At 36.0% G+C, this 24,504-nt stretch overlaps 1 protein-coding gene across 1 annotated transcript; it reads right to left on the bottom strand.

Annotated features, from left to right (window-relative positions):
- Nucleotides 1-5,504: 5,504 nt before the first annotated feature.
- On the bottom strand, nucleotides 5,505-23,943 carry C1D (C1D nuclear receptor corepressor). Its single transcript, XM_033124292.1, has 5 exons — nucleotides 23,863-23,943; nucleotides 11,035-11,181; nucleotides 10,232-10,298; nucleotides 9,864-9,919; nucleotides 5,505-7,214 (listed from the first exon to the last, which is right to left on the bottom strand). The coding sequence occupies exons 2-5, from the start codon at nucleotides 11,170-11,172 to the stop codon at nucleotides 7,050-7,052; spliced, it is 426 nt and encodes a 141-aa protein (XP_032980183.1). The 5' UTR covers nucleotides 11,173-11,181; nucleotides 23,863-23,943; the 3' UTR covers nucleotides 5,505-7,049.
- Nucleotides 23,944-24,504: the final 561 nt, after the last annotated feature.

The following is a 24,504-nucleotide window of genomic DNA, read 5'->3' as shown; positions in this document are numbered from 1 at the left end:
AGTCTAAGAAGCTACTAAACAGTACATAGTACCCCCCTTAAAAGGATGAAAGCACACATGAACACTATTTCTAAAGCTCCTTTAACATTTCTTTTCAATGTTACATATTTGAAGTTACTTTCATTGTCAAGCTAAGTGAGAGAATGAAATTTAATTACAGGTATTTCCACTGTTACACATTTGGCAATGGAATGTAGCTGGGTAACTTCAAATAACAACTTGTGCTAAATAAAATTTTTAGTGCCCATAATGAAGAAAACACTATTAGGTTTGTCCTTTGTAGTAGTCTCTACAAATTTAAAAACTGACAGATAAAAATCTAGCAATTCCACACCTTAACCCTGATTTCAATGGTTCCTAGGACAAATCCTAAAATGATTTTTACATTTGGCTACAGTTCTGACATGTATCTCTTCTGACGTGGAACAACCAATTTCCATTATAGACTGCATTGAGAGAACAGACCTTGAAAAAACTTATAAGCGTGTTTCCTATGAACTAGCCTCCTTTTATGAAAATTAGGTACAATCAAGTTCCTCCTGCAAATAGTATGAAGACATTCCAGCAAAGATCACACTCATGTACATAGAACCCTACGGCTGCGGTATCTAACTTCATCCTGAAGAACACTTAGGAGTTTTGAAAGAGCATGGAAAGCAGATTCGAAAGAGAGCAACTTCCAAATAATAATTCTTCTTTTTCTGGCTATCTCTGGAATGCAACTTGTCTAAAATTAAAATTAAAAATAAACTGGGCCCAAATTTAGGGAAATGATTAAATGCCTACAGTTTTATAGTTCTTTTTAAATAATTATTTACTACACTTAAGCATTCTTATATTATTTCCCCATCACCGAAGTATTTTATTACCTAACATTTCAAAAACTAAATTAACTAGCATTCACCGGGTTAATGAAGCAGTCACGCTGCTTCTTTGAACAAATTTTGTTCCTGATTAATACAACTTTCTCATTTTTTTACCAAAAAAATCATGTACGTGACAAAACCACCACCAAAAAGCCAGTGCTCCCACTTCATCTCTGCTCATATGAGGGATTATCTTTTAAATCACTTGTCTTTAATTCTGATGATTACCTTAGTGACGCATACTGACATTGATGATTCATTCATTGGACCTCATCTGTGACTCTTCATCCTAAAAATGAGAATTTATACGGCTCCCTCCCTCTTACGCCTTCCACTTTTTGATGCAAGAATTAAAAGAAAACATAGTTATTACCTTTACAACTTAAAACCATAGTCCATCGGTGTTGAGCACCTGGATTTCTCACCCCCCGAGGATGCCGTCTTCTCTCCTGCTTATTTCTAACTCACTTCTGCCTACTACTGTACCTTTACTTTTACGTCAAGGTTGATTTTGTTTCCATTCTTGTATTCAGTGTTTAATCTACTGGTTGATTCTACAAGCTGAAAACCAATTAGCAGTATAATAGTAAAAAGAAAATTAAACTGGGCCTAAATCATTAATAAAAACAAAAACTTCTGAGTTCTGATATGTAACTTTAAAGAAATAAAACAGAACAGCACATTATAAAGATTTTGAGGAAAAAAATGTTTAACATATTTTTTTTAATCTATCCAGATGAATTCAATGAGACTTTTTAAAGTGTATGTGCTCGTCATCTAAGAGCACAGATCACATACAACTTGTGTAAGCTGTTTTAAGTATTTTTCATTATTTGAACTTGACTGCTGCATTTTATGAGGAAAAGACCCCATGCCACATAACAGGCTTGGTGAAAATCTTTTCTCCATGGAAACCTGTCAGGGTTTTTTTGTCTTCAGGGAAAGGAGCTTCTTCAAACCAAGATAACAACGTTTAAAAGATGGCACACTCAATCATCACTGACAATGTCTCCTAGAAAGGTCTGAACGTTTTGGCTTCAGAAAGAGTATCACAGACCCTTGACATTTCAAGGTCAAAGTTCTGAAATCTCTGCCCAAATTCAAAACTATTCCTGGATAAGTTTACACAGGTTCCTGGTTTTTAGAATTACATTTTCATCTGGTATCAGTTTCTTACACGTACTTTCACACCCAAGTTATTAATCTTTTTAATTCCTCTCATCTAATGGCCATTGTATTATTAGGTTGGTGCAAAAGTAATTGAGATTTTTGCAATTTTTAACCTTTAAACCTCAATTACTTCTGCACCAACCTAATAGTTTGCTAGGGCTGCCATGAGAAAGTACCACAAACTGGGTGGCTTCCACAACGGAAATGCATGATCTCACAGTTCTGGAAGCTAAAAGCCCCACATCAGTGTTGTCAAGGTTGGTACCTTGGAGGCTGTGAGGGAGTGTTCCAGGCCTCTTCCCTCGCTTCGGTGGTGTGCTGGCAATGTTTGGTGCTCCTTGGCTTACAGAAGCATCATCCCAATCTCTGCCTTCATCTTCACATGGTGTTCTCCCTGTGTGCCTATGTTCCAATTTCCCCTTTTTATAAAGATACCTGTCATACGGGATTAGGGCCCACCCTAATGACCCCACCTTCACTAACTGCAACGAACCTTATTTCCAAATAGGCTTACGATACGAGGTACGGAGAGTTAGGACTTCAGCATATGCATTTTGGGGGAACACAATTCAACTCAACGCAGCTGTTTTTCATATGATAAAGTTTGATATTTTCCAATCACTACATACTATTTGAGCAAGTGCTGCCTTTCCCATGCCTACAACAGAACTTGGCACACAGGAGGAGCTCAATCAGTATTTCTTGAATGAATGAGTAAATAAATGAATGAGACGGCAAGTGAGGAAAAACACCGTGGATGCTAAGAGGTTAGCCAGGCTAAATCATTAGCTGAACAATGCCTTCCTGAACGGAATTTAGCAGGAATTAATATGTGCCTTGGCAAAACTGCAAAATACTATATACCCCATGCATCTCTAAGGTCAATCATAAATAGAATCACAAATGTTAAAACACAAATATCAAAACGCACAAAACCCAGAAACTATTACATAGGGTATATCCTTTAATAATGATTTCTTTCTTAAGGGAAAAATAATAAAGTGTCATAAATAAGGTAGCAAATGATTTCTATTTAAGTCAGTCAAGGAATGCATTATTTGAGGGAGCAAAGATCACTAAATGAAACTATCAGCCAGATACATTACCACATGGTCTATAGGCAATCCATTGCGACAGCACTAAATCAGAGGCGATTCCTTGTTATAACAATTCTCGTTATTTTAACACCTAAACCTTTTTGGAGATGGTCCAAGATGAATTGTATACTCTAACAAATTGTGTATAACAAGCCCCTATGCTTTTTACAGTAACATTTTCAACAGAGCCTCTCAATAGGTAATACATACATAACAAGGAACTGAAGGTATCCTTTTCTATTTCTCCTAATCATCTCATTCAAATCATATCACCATGAATTTCCTGGGTACTTGGCTTTAAAATACTGTATTACTATAAACTTTAAATTCAAGCCCTGGGTAGGTCTACATTCATTTCAGCAAAAGCATCTTGAAATGTTGAATTATCATCTTCAATTTCCTCCAGTCATTTATTGTAGCTGCCAAACTGAAATGGTGTGCCTGAAAGGCAACACTAAACTGGAAGCAAATAATAAAAAGAGTCTCTTAAATGTTTCATTTATAAAGTCTTATTTTTCCCACCATCAAATTTTGTATACTGTCTGAAATATATCACTTTACAAAATTGACATCTTGCATGCAGTTATTCTGCCATGATACATTTGCTAAACTTCAAGGGACGGGGGCAGCTTCGTTTTTCAACCTTTTACGAACAGACGAGCAATAGAGAACGAGGGCAGTTTCGGTTTTGGCCTTGTGGGGTGGGGTTTGGGGTGGGGGCACAGAATGAAAATTAAACCACAATTGCAGATATCACCATAGCTATCTCCTTTTCTGGATAGTTTTACTAATATTCCAGGCTATATTGAAAATTACGCCATAAAATAAACACTTTAAAAGGGCACATTGAATCAGAGGGTGGCTACTCCAAAGAGCGGTCTATGACAGCTCACTCTGATAAGAAAATGAATCTGCAAACCAAAAACATTCAAATCATTTTCTTGAAATCCTGCTCACAGGCAATATAATAGCAAATTAATCAAGCAGAACAAATCTACAAAATTCTATTAGAAAGCCCTATATACTTTCCCCCTAACATAATTGATAATGACAACTATAAAATGCTAATACATAAAATAAACAAAACATGGTTTAGATTTCCAAAACTAAAGATTTTTAGACTATGATACAGGGGAAAGGATTTTTTTTTTCAGTAAAGTACATTCAGATCACATTTATATAAAACAGGTTGCTACCAAGGTCATTCGGTAAAAGAGCCATTGAATTTATCTGAGCAAGTTTACTAATTATGCTCTGAAGGGAGAAAATGAGACGCCAGCGTTTCTTTTTCTTTTTATATACTAAACTTTAGCTATTATATGGGGGTCAGAATCACTGTTCAAATCTTTCTCAGGTAATGTCACTTGGTAAAGCCAGAATTTCTGATAATTTTTTGCATAAAATCATAGTTTAACTGTATCCTAACTCAGTGATTCTTAAAGCATCTTTTTCTTCAATGACTTACTCAAGAAAAAAGTATCTATATCAATCCACTGTCCATTTTTGAAGCATTTCCTACATTTGTAGCCAAACTTCAAAGCCTTATTTAGAAATAATGCCAATCCATTTCTAATAGCTAAGTAGAACAATTTTTTAATCTGCAGGGTATCTTAAAAACCAATCAACTTGCCATAACCTTCTAATTCCAGGAACCATAATTCAAGCTTCAATTTTCCTCTTAACATATTCTACTTTACTAAAATGAATTCCCATCCTGCAACTATGAACAAGAAGAAAATTGTACTTAAAATAATATTAAAAGACAAAATCTCATTATTTAGTATTAGATTAATAGTCTATAATTCCAACCTTAAAAATATCTATAGCTATAACCTCTCCAACTTGTTAATTCCCAAAGAGATTAATAAAAGGTGTAATTAACATCTAAACTTAGAGCAGACTGTCATTTGGAACAAACTATGTTAATAACTGCACCGTAGTCAAATAGATCAACCCCTCACCCTCTATGGTTCTAACTAAGGTTAATGAGCACAATTTGTCATAAATTTTCCAGTAACTCTGAAAAACCGAATTGAACAAAAAGACTTTTTTTATAACACTTTATAAAAATAGAATAAAGGCTGGAGTTGTTTTATTTGGAAACTAGCTCAGTATTTGACAACATAAATGTCATTAAATATTTGTGAAGTAAATAAACAAGAAATAAGCAACCCAATGCACTACTACCATTCAGCTCCTTATTATGTGCTAAGTATTTAAAATTATGTATAATAAAATGGAATACACCCAAACTGTTTTTTATTTCTACTAATAAACAGTGAAAGTCTTATCTACCTAAGAATCTCCAATTTAACAAAATAGAGTTGGAGTTTCACAAACAAATAATTTGGCTAATGATATTCTGTAACTATGACATTTTTAATTTTTTATTTATGAAATCAGAAAACACACAGAAATGCAAGTTTACAGTTTGCAATAAATAAGGCTACATGTACACTACACTTGATTTGAATAACTTTAACTCTCCCATCAAGTTACTTTTAAAAAAAAACCACAAAAATTTGAGAGAATGAAGGTGAAAAAACAGTAAAGAACTATAAATGTTCTTCCACTTCAAAAACTGTCTGACATCTGAGCCAGAAGACTTTCTGAATCTATCAGTGACTCTCCATGTGTCATAGAAAGAGTTCAACGTGCTTCACAAAATCCATTACATTTTAAGACTGTTTCCAATATACACTACCATAAATCACGAAAGCCATTTATTCAAGGTTACTTATGGAGAATTAATCACACAGAAAATTTTAACAACTTCTTTTTCAAAAATTAAAGTACTTTACTGTTCTTGGCATTCCTACACATAATGATGTGGATTCAAAGAGTGAAAGCACTGAGGGAATATAATTAAAATTCATGGGTTAGACATAAAAAATAATTTTAATACACAGAATTCTGTGACAAATATTAGAAAAATCAGAATATAAACACAATGTAATCTCATTTGGATTTCTCCTCTGCTTAAGTGACAGCATATAACATAGAAAGTTGTTCCAAAACAACTTGTATGCACTTGATAGAGCCTCAAAACACACATGTGATCAAACAATCTGAAAAGTGAGACCAAGAGAACTGTGGGCACTAAGCATCAACAACAAAAACTCATGAATGTCTATATTCCTAATGACTTCTATGACCTATCTTCTTAATTTCAAGGGCAAGTTTAATCAAAAGAGAAAAATAAACAGGTCAGCTCCACAACATTTACAGCCTTTATTGACAGGATATAGCCATTATGCCAAAATTCAGCCATCAATACACAACCTCATTTCCCATCTAAAATTAATGAGAATATATTTTACTTTAAATGGGACACAGAGGCAAAGTGCCAAGAATTAAAGTATAACCTTAAAGTCTTAAATTCACACTTCAAATATCAAAAGAAGCAATTCCCAAAATCATGAAAACATGAAGTAACGACACAGAAAAAAAAATGGACATTCAGTCATTTCATTTTTTCTTATATACAGTGAAAACAGATGTATTTATAACTTCAGCCTTCAGACAGCATACTTCATAAAGTCATTATTCATTTAAAATAGACAAATGTTTACAAAGAACATTTAACTTAAATTTCATAGTTGCTTATAAAATGGTACTTGAAAGATTGACCTACATAAGAAAATAAAAGTCCTGTCAAGAGACATGATAGACTATAAATATAAAACATACCACAATGTTAAAAAACTTCATAGCACTCTATAGGAAAATCAATAAAGATAACTTAATCTTTCTGGGGGAAAAAGTATTTAGCATTACAAATTTAACTGTAAACTTTATATATGAACTCAATAAGGAATACATCTAAACTTTTCATTGCCACATAATCATCACCTTTTTTGTGTAAAACAATAAAAATGATGTACTTTTTGAACACGTGCACATCAAAACCAAAATGTTAATTTTTACTTTTTCCTTTATTGGCAGCTTTGGATGCATTTTTAGGTTTTGGTTCCCAGAGGGCATTTTTTACAAATCTTGAAGCTGCACCTTTGTCCAGCTTGCCAGCCTTTTTCTTGTCTGTGATTTCCTTGACTCTGTTCATGTATACTCTGATTCTTTCCTTAAAGACGAAACAAAAAAAGAAGGCAATAGATTTATTAAGCTGCTCACCACCACTAACTTTATTATACTATACCTCAGTTAAACTCAATAGATAGGTATTTATTGCCTGTTGAGTGGAGCTAGTAAATGCAAGGGAATACGATAAACTTGCTCCATGCCCTTCTAGAGTTCATAGTCTGGGGGTATACGGACATTAAAAAGTCATTTCAGAAGTGTTCTCAGTGTTTCAAAAGAGGGAGAACTATACTAAGACATCACTACAAAGATAAACATTGAACTGTTTATATGTGGTTATACATTCTTTAATTTAGCATTAACCTAAATCCACATATTAACTCTTATCTACCTGAAGTCTACAATCTAAAAGAGAGCTCTCATATACTTGCAACATATAAACTAAACTCTCTTAAAATTTTTCTAAACAGGAAATGGATGAGGCAGGATTTATTTATTTTATGTTACCTTCTAGTGTCACAATTAAAATAAGCAGAATGAAAATACAAGATCTTTAATTCAGTTTCATAACCGTGATTGATAAGCACATATTTCCTAATGACATATACAGTTCTAATCAGACTTAACAAGGTGAGAAACATAATAGGTTGCCGTACCATTAAAATCTTCTGAGACCATTAATCAGAATAAAGAGCTATTCTATACTTCAATTGGAGAAATAAAGGTGATGAGAGCCATAAAATAGCACAGTAAATGATTGATCACTGCTTAAAAGCAAGTTTCATTAAAATAATCAGAATAGCTATATAAACATACACAAAAATTGCAGAACCTTAGAAGTCTTTTATTGTAAAGGACTGACAACCCTGCTCAAAACCCTCTCAAGGCCACCCATTTCTCCCAGAGCAAAAGCGAAAGTCCTCACAACACACACCCACTCCAGCCCTGCCTCCAATGACCTTTGCCCAAGATCCACAGCCACTCCCCACTCCTTCCAGTCAGTTCAAATGTTAAGCCTGTGAACAGGCCCTGCCATGACCATTTAACATGGCATCCTACCCAAGCACTCCAATCCCCCCACCATGTGCTATGCTTACATTTTTTCCCCGTAACACATACTTTCTAACATACTATATGTTCATAGATGTATCATTTGTTTGTTTATATTAATCATTCGTCTCCCTCCACTAGATAGCCTGGTGTCTGCCACAGGGCAGGGATACTTATCGGCTTTATTTACTGAGGAATCACCTCACTTGGAAATGCCTGGCTCCTAACAGACACTCAAATATTTTTATGAATAAATTGACTATTTTCAATGCCTTTCCCTATTCACGATGTATCTCTCACACACTAACTCTGTGATCAATTAGTGATGTCTGTCACGAGGTCAGAAAATGAGAATAGGTTTATGTATGCTTTTTATTTGTCAACCCTTGTCCAGAATATGAACGTACTCCTCCATAAAATGAGTTCTGAGGGAGAAAGAAGACAGTTGATTTTATCCTTTTCCAAAGACAGAACCAACTATTAAAATATTCCAAATAACTTTGTGTTAAAGGAAAAAAGAGAAATTTTATAAATGTAAAGTCCATACGTATTAGAAAGTTGAAAACAGATGACACAATGCATACTTCTTAGGATTTAAAGTCAATATCACTGCTCAAATCAAAATCTGTGTATTATATTGTTATATACTTTTGCTTTAAGTATTATTCACAATTTCTGTATTTAAAAATAAATGTATTTTCCCCCCAAGAACTTTAAAAGAAGAAAATGTCTTAGTCCACACATTAACAAAATGAAGAAAACAGATCTGGTTTACTCATTTTTTAAAAAATGACCAAGTACTTCCTAAGTTGTATGGAACATAAGACTTGAGAACAATAATACAGTGTCAAGTATATTTCACATATATATTTACCTTATATTTTATAAACACAAATAAATATATTAATATTCTTATTCATAAAGCCAGGTTGAGGAGGTTACCATAAGTTTGATTTCTATTTTTTCTCTTCCAAATTGAATGATTTAATTTAATTTTTGAAGTCAGCAAATCTCTAAGATACCAGACCTTATATACTGTACTTATACATCTAAATGGAATACAAAGACAAACCTCGAAGATTTATTACAGGTTGTAAATATGTCACTAATGCGGAATTACTGGACAGTACACATACAACTGGTGCCAAAAAAGCTTTTAGCTTTGTTGCTGAACTGGATTCTTTACTGCTGAGAAAATGAATTAATGGAAGAATTGAAAAGGTGGGGGAGAAACTTTCCCGTCTTTGCTAGTAAATCAACTAGAATATACTTTTAAGAATTGTGTAAGAGTTTTTTGGTTTTTTTTTTTTTTTTTTTTTTTTGTTAAAGGCAGTTGTAGAGATGAACAGGATTTCAAGAATTTATAGGAAAAATAATATGGAAGTTATAAATAATTACTAGAATTGTAACATTTTCCCAACCAGAGATTTATGTAATTGGTATTCCATATGGAACACCAATTCTCTGACAAAGGTAAGAAAAAGAAAAACTAAACACATGATGAAATCTGACTCACTTTTATAATTTCAACTCTAAATAATTTTGTCCTCCACAATTAGTGTGATAAAGGCACTGTGACGAACTTCAGGAATACTACAACAAACAAACATGCAAAGTAAAACGAAATCCACTGCAATCTTACCAATTCCTGTTTTACTGGATGTTCCTTAGGATTAACTCCCTGAGTTGCCAAATAAACTACAAGAGAAAGATTTCATGAAATAAAATGGTGTGTATGTTAATTAAGAACATTCATTAAAGAAACTAGTTACTCACTGAAAAAGTCACACAAGAGATAGATTAAATCTTAAATTATTCAACTGCTACGTAATAATAAATGTATGTGTGGCTCACAGGTATGTGGTATTCTGATTTAAGAGAAATAAATATCTGACTATTAAAGTTGTCATAAAGTATAATTGTATATAAATGGCTAGCAGTTAAAAAATAAATCACCTTTGACACAATAAATAATTTGCTTTCTGATTAACTCCAAAGTGATATACATACCCCAGAACATTGAATTTAATGTGTAAGCAGAAACTAAATCCACTTTTGCTTGTTCAAGTGGGTCCAACTATTAAAAGAGAGAAAGAAATAAAAACTTTCAGCACCATCACGTAATATTTTAAACTTTCACCAGGCTCAATGTATCAAAGAAATGTTTTTTTCACTTCCTATAATCCAATAACCAAATAATCTGGAAATAATTTGCAAAAGAAGTTTTGTTAACCAGTGATTTTTACCCACAAATTTTCAATTCAGGGTACCATCTTTAGTTAGACGAGGAATGTGTATAATCCAAGAAACATTCTTTTGAATTATTTTAATTTCAGGAGTTACGATCTGGGCTTTGTACGTCAAAAGTAATTTATCAATATAAACATGGTACATGATGCATTTATGTATAAGAAGCAGGCTAAAATGCTTAGGCACTACCAAAGACAGAAGAAACATAATGAGATTTGTTTTCGACTGTCAAAGTCAATTTACTCTTTTTGTCCTATAGGCTTTCCAGAAACCCTGATAACATCATTGTAATACTTAAAAGGCCAATGATAGAGTCTGTCAAAAAGAATACTGTGAGTGCTCCTTTTTTTTCAAAACCAAATACAGTCAAAATAAAAATATAGTTAAGAGGTATTTCCTAAAATTGTTTTGTATTTTTTTCCCCTAAAAATACCTAAACACTTATAAAATATAAATAAAAGGGGAAAGGAGCATATATCATTAATCTATTTCTTCTTCTATGTTTCCTACCACAGCACTTGGTTTTATGAATTTCATTTTTAGAAATTACGTTTTTAAAGTACCTTCTGCAACAACTCATTTCTAGAAACAGACATCATGGTCTTCAGCATCTCATCTACGGCACCAATAGAATTCTCAAATGTTGATAAATACTCATGAATTTCTGTTGGATAGTCTTCATTAATTTCCTCTGCTGCCATTATGAACAACTGGAAAAAAAGTAAATTCTTAGAATTCATATTGGAGACACACGGCTCTTTAGTTTACAAAAAAAAAATCAAGAGGTCATATCATATATTTCACAAGTGCTAAAAGAGTTAAAACCTGAAAATAATTAAACAACTCTTAGAATATAATTCTAGAGCAACTACATTCAAATTTGCCCTCTTCTTAAGTTGCTTGGGGACAATGGGGGGTGGGGGAGACAGAGCCACCCAAGTTCACTAATAATACACACATCAAACCCTCCATGCTTTTCAAGAACTAAAGACATGACTATCAAACATGGAGTATCAACAATCAAAATCCGACATTTAAAAAACTTTCTGTTGAAGTTAAAGACCAAGCAAAGCAATGAAAGTGTGATAAGTATATCCCCTAATGCTTGCTGAAAAAAACGATAAGCAAAGCTCTTCTTTTTGAAAAACTTATATTTTGGCCCTTCTAAATTTAGGTGTTGATCTAGCAGCATGGTATATTAAATTTTAAAATGGGAAATCCTAGATTCTAAAATATCTCATGATTATTTATTACTAAAATCATTTTCAAGCCTACATTTATATTTATATATATTCCTTAAGCTTATTTAAAATATTAATAAAATTCAAAGAGTCAACAAATCACATAAAACAGAAAAGAAGAAACTTGGGAGAAATAAACTATATGGTTTTCATTTAGGCTAGATCATACCTTGACAGCCCATCCTTTTAAAATTCATTTTTATATCACAATATTGATGTGAGAAAAAGCAAAATCCACATCAATGTATTTCTTACAGTATCTAAGACCAAATTTCAGAAGCAATTCTAAGCCATATGTACCATCTGTAGGTTTAAAAAACTTTTTAATAGCTGAAAATAACTATTTTGTTACATAGTTAAGGAGAACAGCAAGAAAGTGTAAAATAGCAAATAGCACAACACAATTGAAGGAAAAAGACTTGGGCTTTGCATCTTGCTCGGTCACTGACTTTGCCACCTGAGATAAATCACTGAATCTCCCTGAGCCTCAAATACCTCATCCATAAAATCAGGCAGTTGGTCTAACGATCTGTAAAGACCCTTATAATTCTAAATGTTATGACTATGTCATTTAAGTTTAAAAAGTACTATTTGAATATTTAGTCACAATGTATCAACATTTCTATTCAATGAGTATATGTATTCCACTGAGACATCTGGGTTCATTTAAAAAAAAAATAGTGAAGTCCACCTATCACTACTCGTGTTGCAAAGTTACTATCCAACTACTGTGCAACTAGCAATTAAACAAAGAACTGTAATAAAAGAAAACCACACAGGAAAGAATGGTGACTTCCTATTTCAAAACGCTGACCAAAAATCCGTATTTGCCTCCCATCCTTCCCAAAAGTCTCTCCAAAAATGACAGAAGAAATGTAAAAATAAGTCCATAGTAATGCTGGAAACCAAGAGGGGCACATATCCATCGGTAGACCTCAACAGTAGAAATTTTTGTAAGCTAAAGAGCAAACAGGATCAGACCAATAAGAAACACAGCCAAGGAGCCTGCAATCCCTTACAAACAAAAGAGGAGAATCTAGAAATAAATAACCCAAAAGTGAAGGACAGTAAGAGCTGGGCCATGCGGGCTGAAAACAGCTAACCCAATTTCTAGAGCTCTGAAAAAACTGCTCCAGCATCTGCTGCCCAGATAAAGGTGCAAGTACAAGGGACATAGTGCAAATATAGACTCATTTATTTCTTCTCTTTATGTAAAATTTTAAATCAATAAATTTGAAAATATGGATAAAAAGAATAAGGTACTGGGGGGAAAAAATCAGTTGTCAAAACTAACCTAAAAGAAGTACACAAACCAAATAAATACATTATTACCATAGGGGGAAAAAACTGAAAATAAGTCAAAACATCTATCCTCCAAAAATAGCCAAGCCTAGAAGATATTATAGGTCATTTCTTCCAAACCCAAGAAATAGTTAATTCCTATGGTATTTAACTGGTTAAGAACACAGAAAAAGATGGAAAACTTACGATACCTATTTCATAACATACACAAAAGCTCCAGATGAATTTAAAAGAATAAACATATTAAGAGATTATATAAAATATTTATATAACCCAAAATGAAACCCAAATGCTATAAAAGGAAATGGCTGACAGACTTTACATAAAAACTGGAAAAAATGCATCTATATAGTAAAAGTATAGCATAAGCAAAGTTAAAAGAAACAGCCTGGGAGAAAATATTTGCCAAAATATAACAAAGGCTTAGTTAGATTATACAGAGTTCCTACAAAGCATGAAACAAATTAAAATGATGAAGACATCACCCATCAGATTGGCAATAATTTTAAAGATTATCAAAGTTCAATGCTAGCAAGGGTATATACACTAAAGATAGAATATAAATTGGTACAGATTTTTTAAATGCACATGCCCCTTAACTCAGGAAATCCTCTTAAAATCTGGCCTAAAGAAATCGCACACACGCATAAAAATTTATCAAAATGAACTCCTCAAACTCTTTGCATTTCCTCCACTTTATCTTGCATCAATTTTTCCCTCTGCTGGATCATTATCCATAAAGCTCAAAATATTTCATTTTTCCATCTTAGACAAGAAACAAAAGAAACATCTTGACTTCATATCCCACTACAGCTAAAGCCCCATTTCAGGACAAACTCCTCAAAAGAGTTGCTTACACTAACAGTCCCAATTTCTCTCCATTCTTTCTTCAATCTACTACAAACAGGTCTCCTATTTCTCTCAGAGTGGCTCTTTTCAAGGTCACCCACAGCCACATTGTTAAATTCAACGGTCAAGTTTCAGTTCTCATCATTTAACATCCCTGACTCCCTTCATGTGGTTTCTAGGGCATCACATTTTCTTCGTTTCCCTCCCACCTCACCAGATGATTTCTTGGTCTCCTTCGCTGCATCCTTCTCACATCCTCAGCCTCTCACCCCTGAAATGCTCCAAGGGCTGTCTGTCCTTGATTCTCTTTTCTTCTAATTTACTCCCTAGGTGAGCTCAGTGCTTTAAATTACAATAAACTGAGTTTGTATCTCCAAGTTTGTATCCCAGCCCTGCCCACCCCACTGAACTCCAAATTTACGTTTCCAACCCCGTACTCAATACCTGTGATTGAACATTAACAGATTCTCTGGCAGAAAGTGCCCAAAGCGAAATTCCTAATCTTGCTGGCTGCAATCTTCCCCATCTCATTTCATGGTTAACTCCGCCTTTCCAGTTGTTCAGCCCTAAAATGTCAGAGTGGTCCTTGACTCCTCTCTCACCCTATCTTTACAACATATTCAGAATCGAACTTCATCCTGTCACCTCTACAGCTGCCACCCTGGTCCAAGCCAGTCCAAGCCATCTTTGTGCCTTGCCTCTATTGTTGCAATAGCCTCCTAAATGGCCTCCTTTGTTTCTGACTGGAGTTTATTAGAAAGAAAATGAGTGGTTATTCAAAATCTAAGTCAGATTATGTCCTACCTCCACTAGGAAACTTCCAAAGGCTTGCCCCCTCACACAGAGTAAAAGACAGTCTTTACAATGCCCTAGGAACCCACCACAACCTGCCCTCTTGGTTGCCTCCCACGCGTCCCCTCGCTCAGTCCCTACTGCCTCAAAGCCATCTGCTCCGCTCACATCAGATGAGGCTGCCCCTTCCTCAGGGCCTTTGTACTAACGTCCCCCCCGCACCCCAATAGCTTCAGAGCCTAGTACTTTACCTGCCAGATCTTTACTTGTCATCTACTGGTAAACCTTTCCTGACCACCCTATTTTAAAATGCCCTCCCTGCCCATCCCGCCCTGCACTCCCTGTCTCTTTCTCTACCTTACAACCCTCAATAGCATCTGACATATTTATTTCATTCGTTTATTGTTTGTCCACCTCCAAAGATAACTACCTGATGAGAGCAGGAATTTTTGCGTTTTGTTCACTAGCACTACCTGGCAGGCAATAAACATGGTGAAAAAATAAACTACGAGATAACAAAATACTAGAAATAATCTAAACATTCATCGGTTGGAAAACAGCTGAAAAAAGTCATAGAGTATTGTATATAACACAATGTGTGTAACATTTGCCATTTGTTTTTTTTTTAAACCTGTATCTGTAGATATGTAGAACAAGATCTGGAAAGAGCCATAAAAAATGGACATTCTCTCAGAGAAGGGGCAGGAATTAGGGAGTCGGACGAAAGCAGACTCATTTCTTAAACTCTTTATTCTTTATTAAGTTTTATTTCAAAAAGCATGTATTAAATTTGTAATAAAAATAATCATAAAATTTAAAAAGGCATATTTTAGTAAAGTACTTTGGCTTTTAACAAATACTGCAAGTATAAAAAACACAAAAAAGCCTTTATTTAAATGTAAATTTTTTCATCCAATTTTTCTATTAGAAAATATTTTCCCTCTCTAGAATCATAATAGGGATTTTTCCTGCAATTATTCCCTGTCCCTAAGCCCCAATAAACAAGTAGTTATTTATTGTTAAAATGGGTCAGGGTGAACACTGACAGTGAGGCAGTAAGTAAGAGTAATTACCCTCATTAACTCTGAACTGAACCGCTTGCCATTTACCTAACGAAAAAATACAGGCAAGGCAGACTAAAATGTACAGGTTCTTCCGTTATCAGAAATTCCCCCCTAATTCAAATGATTTCTTCTAACATTTTATATACACAGTTCCCGAATATTGGTTCCTTCTTCAGGAAAAGGTTTTGGAGGGAGCTGCAGAAACTTCCCTCAGTTCCCTTTGTTACTGGGACCCCAGGGTGAACCAGCGAATGTCTGGTATGAGCATGGGAACACCACCGCCTAGAGCCAGCCAGGTGCTATTTTAGCACACCAAACAAATTAACTCACTTATTCCTACAAACAAGAAACCGAGCTACAGTGAGTTCCAATAATGTGCCCAAGGTAGTACACAGTAAAATGTCGAAAGAGAAAATAGAAAAGAACTCACCCACCTTTGCTTCTCACTCCCCTCCGGGGTTCTATAGGAATCCCTCACCCCTCTACCTACTCCTCCTAAAGCTGCAGAGGGGGAAACATGGAAGAGGGCAGGAGAAAATGTGCTTCTCTTCATCCTTCAGGAAGATCTGACTGAAACTAAGGGGCAGAGGTGGGGAAACCCTGCCCAGTAATCCCTGCAGGGTGTTATTTCCGCTCCTCTCCTCTCACTGGTATGGAAGCCATAGTACCCACAGGAGAAAAAGAGGGGTGCATAGCATCACACACAGAACTGAAGTCATGCCCCTGCCTCCTCCCGTCAATTCTCTACTTCAGGGAGGTCAGTCCAGCCAAGATCCTGGGAGTAACCCCACTCCTTCCTCAGCCCCCAAATCCAATCATTCTTGTCAGTAAGGCTGCCGATCTCCTTACACCGCAAGCTTCCCCCCTTCTCACTGACTAGATTATTTTGAAAGCCTGAGTAGTCTTCCTACTGTCAATTTTTCTCCACTCTCAATTTTAGAAAGCTACAAATTATGATTTTTCTATAAAGATAGTCTGGCCATGGTACAGCCCTGCATAAAACGCTGCAATCGTTCCCCACCACTTTGAATCTGATTTCCAAACCCCTTGTAGGATGGGTGCCAAGGCCCTTATGATGTGGCCCTTGCTTTTCTGATGAACCTTAGCTTTCATGGCTCCCCGCTTCCAATCCTGAGGTTATAGTTGTGACGGCAGTTTTCCAAATGTGCCAATGCTCAGTCCCTCTAATCTTTCACCCTCTGAGTACCACCCTCCCAGCTGTCTGAATAAACACAACTACAAGCTGCCGTGTCACTTAAAACACTATCTGGTGCCATCTGTGGATCTACTTGACTTCCCTCTGAGTGTCCGCTCCTTGAGGGAGCTGCGTTATACTGGTGACACACCAGTGGCTGACACACAGAATGATTCTGTCTCAATTTGCCCAGGACAGCCCCAGTTTAAACCCGTTGTTTTAGCCTGCCCTCTGCTCAGCTCCCCGTTTCTCTCCCAGAATTCCCAGTCTGAGCAATCCATGATATGGTTACCCTAAACAAAGTAGGCCCCCTGACTCTCACAACCACTCCTCACCCCATTTTGTCAGAGAACAGGAGAGTCAGAGCAGTTGCTCTGGGTACCAGCCAGGTTCAACCAGAGCAGCAGAACCAGCAGGAGGTCTGTATGAAGAGATTACCAGAAACTGTTTGACACACTTGTGGGCTGGCAAAGTAATTCTGAAATCTGCAAGGCGGGCCTTGAAGGAAGGGCATGCTGGAAAACTCCTGGCTACCAGCTGAAGCTGCTTTTCAGAGCTGAAATTCCTCGTGTCAGGGAAGTCTCAGCTCAGCTTCTAAAGATTTTCAACTGATTGCGTCAGTCCCACCCACCCAGTTTATCTAGAATAATCTCCTTATTTAAAGTCAACTGATTGTGGATGTTAATCACATCTGCCTTTACAGCCAAAAGCTAGAATGGTTTTCACTGAATATCTGGGGGCTGTCGCCTAGCCAAGACGGCCCATCACGAAGACCATGACTCTCCTTTAAGCCACCAGTACTACAGCAAAGAAAGGTGCACTCCTGGGATCCCAAGATGACGTTCTGACAGCATTTTCCTACAACAGCTTTGTTATTCTTGATTATCAGGTTCCCAAGCAACAGAACTAGACTTCAAATTGCAGCTCACAGATGTGGAGGAAATGACATTTTTTTTCAAAATACCATTTTGCAGCCCCAGTGAAATTATAGATTTAGGCAAAGATCACAAACAGATAAAAGTATGATCGGGAAGTTTTAAGAGGGGTGAGACTGACAACACCTGAATACATGGTTCTACTCATATCTTCAATCACTACATGTTGGACAAACACATGTCATGAACCGCCTCGTGTGAAGCAATATGATGTACCCAGCACCATCTGTGTAGCATTTCCAACTCCCCCAAAAAGTTGAATCTGAATCTAATTGAGCTTTTAGAGCTAACTTCTATTTCACAGGAAATATGGAGGATAGTGAAACAAGTTAACACCGCCAGAAAGCAAACAGACAAATCTGGAATGAGAAATACTCTGTAGGACAATTGGCCTGGCTTCTGTAACAAGTAAATGGCATGAAGAAAAAAATTGTAAAAAGGGAGGAGAGGTAGATGAAGAAGAGATTAAGGAGACTTACAAGATATAACAACCAAATGTAATGTAGAGACCTTGGTCAGATACACAAGTGTAAAAAGATACTTTTGAGAGAAAAAAATTTGAATATGGATTGGGTATTAGATAACACCAAGAAATTACTGATAATTTTTGTCATCTACGAAAATAGCATTATAGTTATATCAGAAAATATGCCTATAAAGATGAATACTAAAATACATAGGGGTAAAATTATATAACATCTTGAATTTGCTTTTAAAAAGCAAAGTTAGTCTTCATGGATTAATTACACTTTAAGAGCAAAGATTTTTAAAAATCTATGTACATTGCTTCTATAGTGAAATTAGATAGCTAACTCACAAATTAACTTTTAGAAAATAACTCAGCTCATAAATTGGGGAACAACTCAATAAAAGTATAGTCTAGAATACTTAAGCAGTTCCATTATATCTTATCTCATTCCAAATATAATTGGGGGTGAGTGGGAAGATAGGTTACTTACTGGGTACAACCAATTTGGTGACAACTGCTAAACAAAATTCATGAAAACAAGACAGAGCCTATGACTTCAAATGAAGTTTGTGTTACTAACATTTCCAACAAAGTCTGACATTGGAGGGTGTCTAATTAAGAATGTAACAAATTTCCTTCTTAAAAAAGAAAAATGGTGATGTCTTGTATCTTTACCTGGCCCTTATAAAGATGTATGCATGAGAAAATTAACAAACTAAGTTTAAAGTCAAGAGAAAAACTAGGGAAAAATACATGCAACATAAAGACAGATAAAAGGAGCTTCTAAAATCAATTTAACAAAAAAACAAACAAATTAAAAAAACACCATACAACCCAAAAGAAAAATGAACAAAGAAAATCTGCAGTTCACAAATAAAGGAATCCAGATGTCCAATAAGCATAAAGTTACTCGATCTTATTCATAATTAAAGAAACATAAATCAATGAAACAAGATGCCATTTTTCATGTCAAACAAGCAAAAATTAAAAAGATTGATAGTACTTAGTATGGGCAAAGGTGAGGAGAAACAGCCTCTCATTCACTATTAACTAGGAGTAAAGTGAGCATTTTTGTGGGGCAATTTGACACTATGCTTCAAAATTATAAATGTACAAATTCTTTGACCCAGAAATTTTACTTCTCGAAATGTGTATTTTCACACAAGATAATGTTCAATGACATCCACTGCAACACTCTTTAAAACACTGAAACTGTAAAGCAGGAAACCTATGTGTCCATTAACAAGGACTAGTTAAATCAATTATGATATACTCATTCAATGAAAAACTCTGCAGCAGTGAACAAGTATGAAGTAGAGCTTAGACTCCTAAAATAGATTAAAGTGACCAAAAATTGAAGAACACCATACATAATACATCCCATTTGATTTGAAGAAAAAAGATACATGAGTGTGGAGGCACACTTGTATATGCGTGTTAAGTTTTCTTATGACCCTATGAATGAGTGATGCCCACACTGTCCTGTCCTCAAGTGCCAGGCTCAGCTCCCGTGGACTCATGCCTATGGCTTCTTTTATGGAGTCATTCCATCTCATATTTGGTCTTTTCCTGCTGCCTCCTGTTTTTCCCAAAATTACTGTCTCTTCCAAAGAACCCTGCATTCTCATGATGTGCCTGAAGTAGGACAGCTTCAGTTTTGTCATTTTTGCCTCCAAGGATGTTTCACACTTAATTTGCTCTAGGACCCACTTGTTTGTCTTCCTGGCGGTCCAAGGGATCCACAGAGCTCTCCTCCAACATCATATTTCAAATGAATCAATTTTTTTCTTATCAGCCTTTTCCACGGAAAAAGGAAGAGAGTAGGGATAAGTAAAAAAATTATCAGGCAACCAAGCGAGGACCCGATTAAGGTCAGGAAACTGAGAGATGACCCAACTGAGACTGGGTGGCAATAGTTTGTGTCTTCTGTGAATGTCTTCAGCAGTGTTCAATAGGCCTGGAACAAGAATGGTTACCCAGGAGGAACTGGATGTGGGCACAGAGGGAAGATAAGGACATGCAAAAGCATCTTTAAAACAACTGACTGAGAGAGAAGTGAGGCTTTTTCCTCTGATTGGAATACTCCTCCATACCCTTCTCCCCTGTATTGTGGTCCTAGTGAAACTTGTTAATCCTTTACGCCAACATCAAATGCCCCCTCCTCCATAAAAGCTCCCGTATCATCCAAACAAAAGTAGTCTCTTCTTCTTCTTTGCTCCCAAGGTTTTCCAGACACAGTTATCATACTCATGTATCCATCAACAATACTCCTTCTTGTGTATCTTGATAAATCCGAGGGTGTCGATCCTTATTTTACTTGATCCATCAACTGTATTTGACAAAATAGAACACACCACTTCACCCTGAATTCCACTTTAGACTCTCAACATTGTCCTTTTTCCTTACTAGCTGTTCCTTACGTCTTTTTTGCTGGTTCTTCATCTCCCCAAACCTATGATGGCTAAAATGCCTAAGGACTCAGGTCTCCTACTGCTTCTCTCTTCTGTTTACATTCCCTCTTTGGTGACTGCGTCCAGTTGAGATTTTAAATACCATCTTTGCACTGACAACTCCCAAATGTTCTTTCCCAGCAGTGACATCCCCACGGAATTCCAGACTTAACAGACTCAGCTGCCTACTCAACATCTCCACTTGGACGACTAACAAACATCTCAAACTTCACATGTCAGAACTGAACTCCTAATCTTCCCCCACAAATCTGTTCCTCCCATAGTTTTCCACTTCTCAGTTAATGACAATTTCACCCTTCTGGTTGCTCAGGCCCCAAACCTTGACAATCGTCTTAACTCTTACAACCCACATTCAATCCATAAGCAAATCTGTTAGCTTTACCTTCAAAATACATCCAAAATTGAACTGCTACTCACCACATTCACTTCTTTCCACCCGGTGAAGCCACTATCATCTCACCTGAATTATCACAACAACTTCCTAGTAAGTGTCCTGGCTTTCACAAAACTACCCTATCTCCAACAATCTGTTCTTCAGGCAGCCAGAACGACCTGTTAAAAATCTGAATCAGATCATATCATTCCTCTGTTCAGAACTTTCCACTGGCTATTTACCCACTAGGCTATTCCTTCAAGGCAAGATTAATGTTGCATGACATTTGTATCTTCACATGACTAACACAATATCTTACAACATATTAGTTACTTAGTTAACTATTTGTTAACTGACTAAAACCAATGAAAGTAAACTGGAACCAAATTTTGGAGAATATTAATATCGGATTAGTTTAGACATAAATATTAGAGTCACCACATGGATCAAATAGAAAAACATATGATAATGTACGTTCTGGGTCTGTTTCCATCCCTATGCCAAGTAGAGTTACACATAATTATGTACTAAGCTAGATAACAAATCCAACGTATAATTTTTTTGGAACTAGAGAGACATCTGCAGATGTTGCAACCAGAATTCTATTATTGTAATGCCTTTTTTTGCACTGCATTATCTGAGAATATAATACTGAAATGTACATACAACAATAACAATCTCTCAGTAAATACTGCTGTCTTTGGCAGACAGTCCATGTTAGGGTGACCTGTAATTCTCCTTCAGACTTATAGTAAAATCTCTAAGATAGATTTCCTCATTGTAAAGATGTTAACCTCTAAAAACAAATTTATCCCAAAGTCTGATGATAGAATAAAATATAACTTGTAAAGTTTGCTTAAGATTGAGATGAATAATTACATCAGATTATAATGAATTTACTTCTATAGTTTAATTCTAATGTTTAAATTTGAAGTGTTTTCCAAATTATAAATATAAAGCAGCAAAATTACTTTCCAAAAACCATGGGATTTATTATATTTTTCTCATCTCTAAAATAATTATAACAGTACCTAGGACTCTTTTGACATTAAATGAATAATACAGAGGCAGCCGGATGGTTCACTTGGTTAGAGCACAAGCTCTTAACAAAAAGGTTGCAAGTTCAATTCCCGCATGTGATGGTGCGCTGTGTCCTCCACAACTAGATTGAAGGACAACGACTTGGAGGTCCTGGGCCCTGGAGAAACACACTGTTCCGCAATATTCCCAATAAAAAAATTAAATTAAAAAAAAAGAATAATACAAGTAAAGCTATTGGAACAATGCCTGGCTCAATTAGCACTCAATACATTAATAATAAAATGATCAAATAACCTAATCCAATGTGAACTATTTAGAGCCATACTTGAAGGGTCAACTATTTGGAAAGAGTAGCTGAGTCATTTAAAAAGTTAACAGTAGTTGAGAAACTATCACTTCTGACGTATAATATATACAACACAGCTATTTGCAGAAAACTGTAACATCTTTTGACTGAAATTTTTTTGTGATTATTTTGAAAAACCATTGTCCAAATGTATAGATACCGAGAACATTTTGATGGTTGCCAGCTGGGAAGGGGGTTAGGAGTGAATGAAAAAGGAGAAGGGATTAAGAAATACAAATCGGTAGTTACAAAATAGTCATGGGGATGTAAAGAATAGCATAAGGAATACAGACAATAATATTTTAATAACTATGTATAGTGTCAGATGGGTAACAGATTTATCCGAGCGATCACTTCGTAAATTATACAAATGTCTAATCACTATGTTGTACAACTGAAACTAATATTGTAATTGAAAAAATTTTTTTAATTATTTAAGAAAATGGAAGAGAAAAAAACATTGTTCATGCTGTCATTATTTTATCTTTCAACAACGAGTACTATCATTTCAACCAATCACAAACAGTTCTATGAATTTCAATAGCGATTATCTGGTTATTTTCAGATCCAACGTCAACATACGGTTAAGTCTCAATTCTGACAGTCACATGGACCAAATGTTAACAAGTGGGGTAGCAAACATTCATTGGGGCAGATGCATCTTTATCAAGCCAAACTGAATTGCAGTCAACAAACAGGAAGACATTAAAGATCTTTTCAAACAGCGAACAAAAGTTTGAATAACGCGGGGCCATAAAGTAAACTTTCCTGGGCCATAAAGTAAAACTACTTTCTTTAGATTATCCACTACAGATTGCGACTGAGGGTCGAAATCAGCCCACCATCTCAGGTGGGCTAATACAGCAACTGCAGGAAGTTCGTGATCATGAATGTAATTGATAGAAGTGGATGACATAGGAAAGTCACCCTTCTACATCTTTCCCCTTGGCCTTCCGTTTTAAACATGGCTTGAAGGCAGCTGAAAATTATTGTAAAGACATGTGTTTTTAAATTCTCCGCCTTCCAGTATTTGAGAGGCGGAACTAAGGAGCGAAGAAAAAGGGCCAAGGTCAGACTAAGAGAGACGTGAGGTGCCCAGCCAGGTAAGCCAAAACCTGCAAGCAACCACAGGGCAAGTGAAGTGGGGGTCCTGCAACAAGGCTGGCCCCAGCGCTCAGGTGGGAAAGCGGAAGGCTAGGAGGCCCGACCTCGCTCCTCACAGCAGCCAGAGAATGACAGAGGGACCCCATCACAAGAAAAGCGGACTTCTGCAGAAGCATGAGAAAAAGTCAAACCCCAGCTTTGAAAAATACCTCACTGTCTTTCCACTCCTGTCTCCCGGAAAGCAGGCGGCCGGCGGTGACGTCAATGAGGCGCCGACTCTGCCTACGGCGTGAGCGGCGCTCTATGATGACCTCACGCTGCTGGGCCCGCCCCTCTTCTTTTCCTTCCGCTCTCAAAGGCAGTGATTGAAAGAGCTTGTGGACTACATTATGGAGGCGTTTGGAACGAGGCGTTGGGCTCCTTTTCCTAACTTGGTATTTGTTCAACATTCCAAATACAGGTTGAGCGAATTTAACTAGAAAAAAATGTTAGTTACTAAAGCTTTGTTCAGGTTTTACTTTCACAGAATCTCATTCCAGGGCCCTGGTTCCAACTACACTGCCATTGTACCCCTCAAAATGAGCCTCTTCCAAAAGAACAGCTTCCGTAGTGGAAATTATCCGTGTGAAAAATTATTTTTACAATTCGTCGCTAAGAGATACTTTTGTAAAATACAGTAAAAATGAGTTACTTCAAAAATGGGGGGAAAGATAGGCAAAATACAAGCCCAGGTTTTTAATTCTTAGTTTCAAAAACAAAATTACATTTCAGTAAACACAATCAGAACAAGCATACAAGGAAAAAAATAACAAAAGTTGTATATATTGTTCATTAAAAGCGTAGTATAAGCA

This window comes from Rhinolophus ferrumequinum, chromosome 13, assembly GCF_004115265.2.
Source record: "Rhinolophus ferrumequinum isolate MPI-CBG mRhiFer1 chromosome 13, mRhiFer1_v1.p, whole genome shotgun sequence".
NCBI lineage: Eukaryota > Metazoa > Chordata > Mammalia > Chiroptera > Rhinolophidae > Rhinolophus > Rhinolophus ferrumequinum.
The sequence above is the reverse complement of the archived record's forward strand: the minus strand, read 5'-3'. Positions and strand labels throughout refer to the sequence as shown.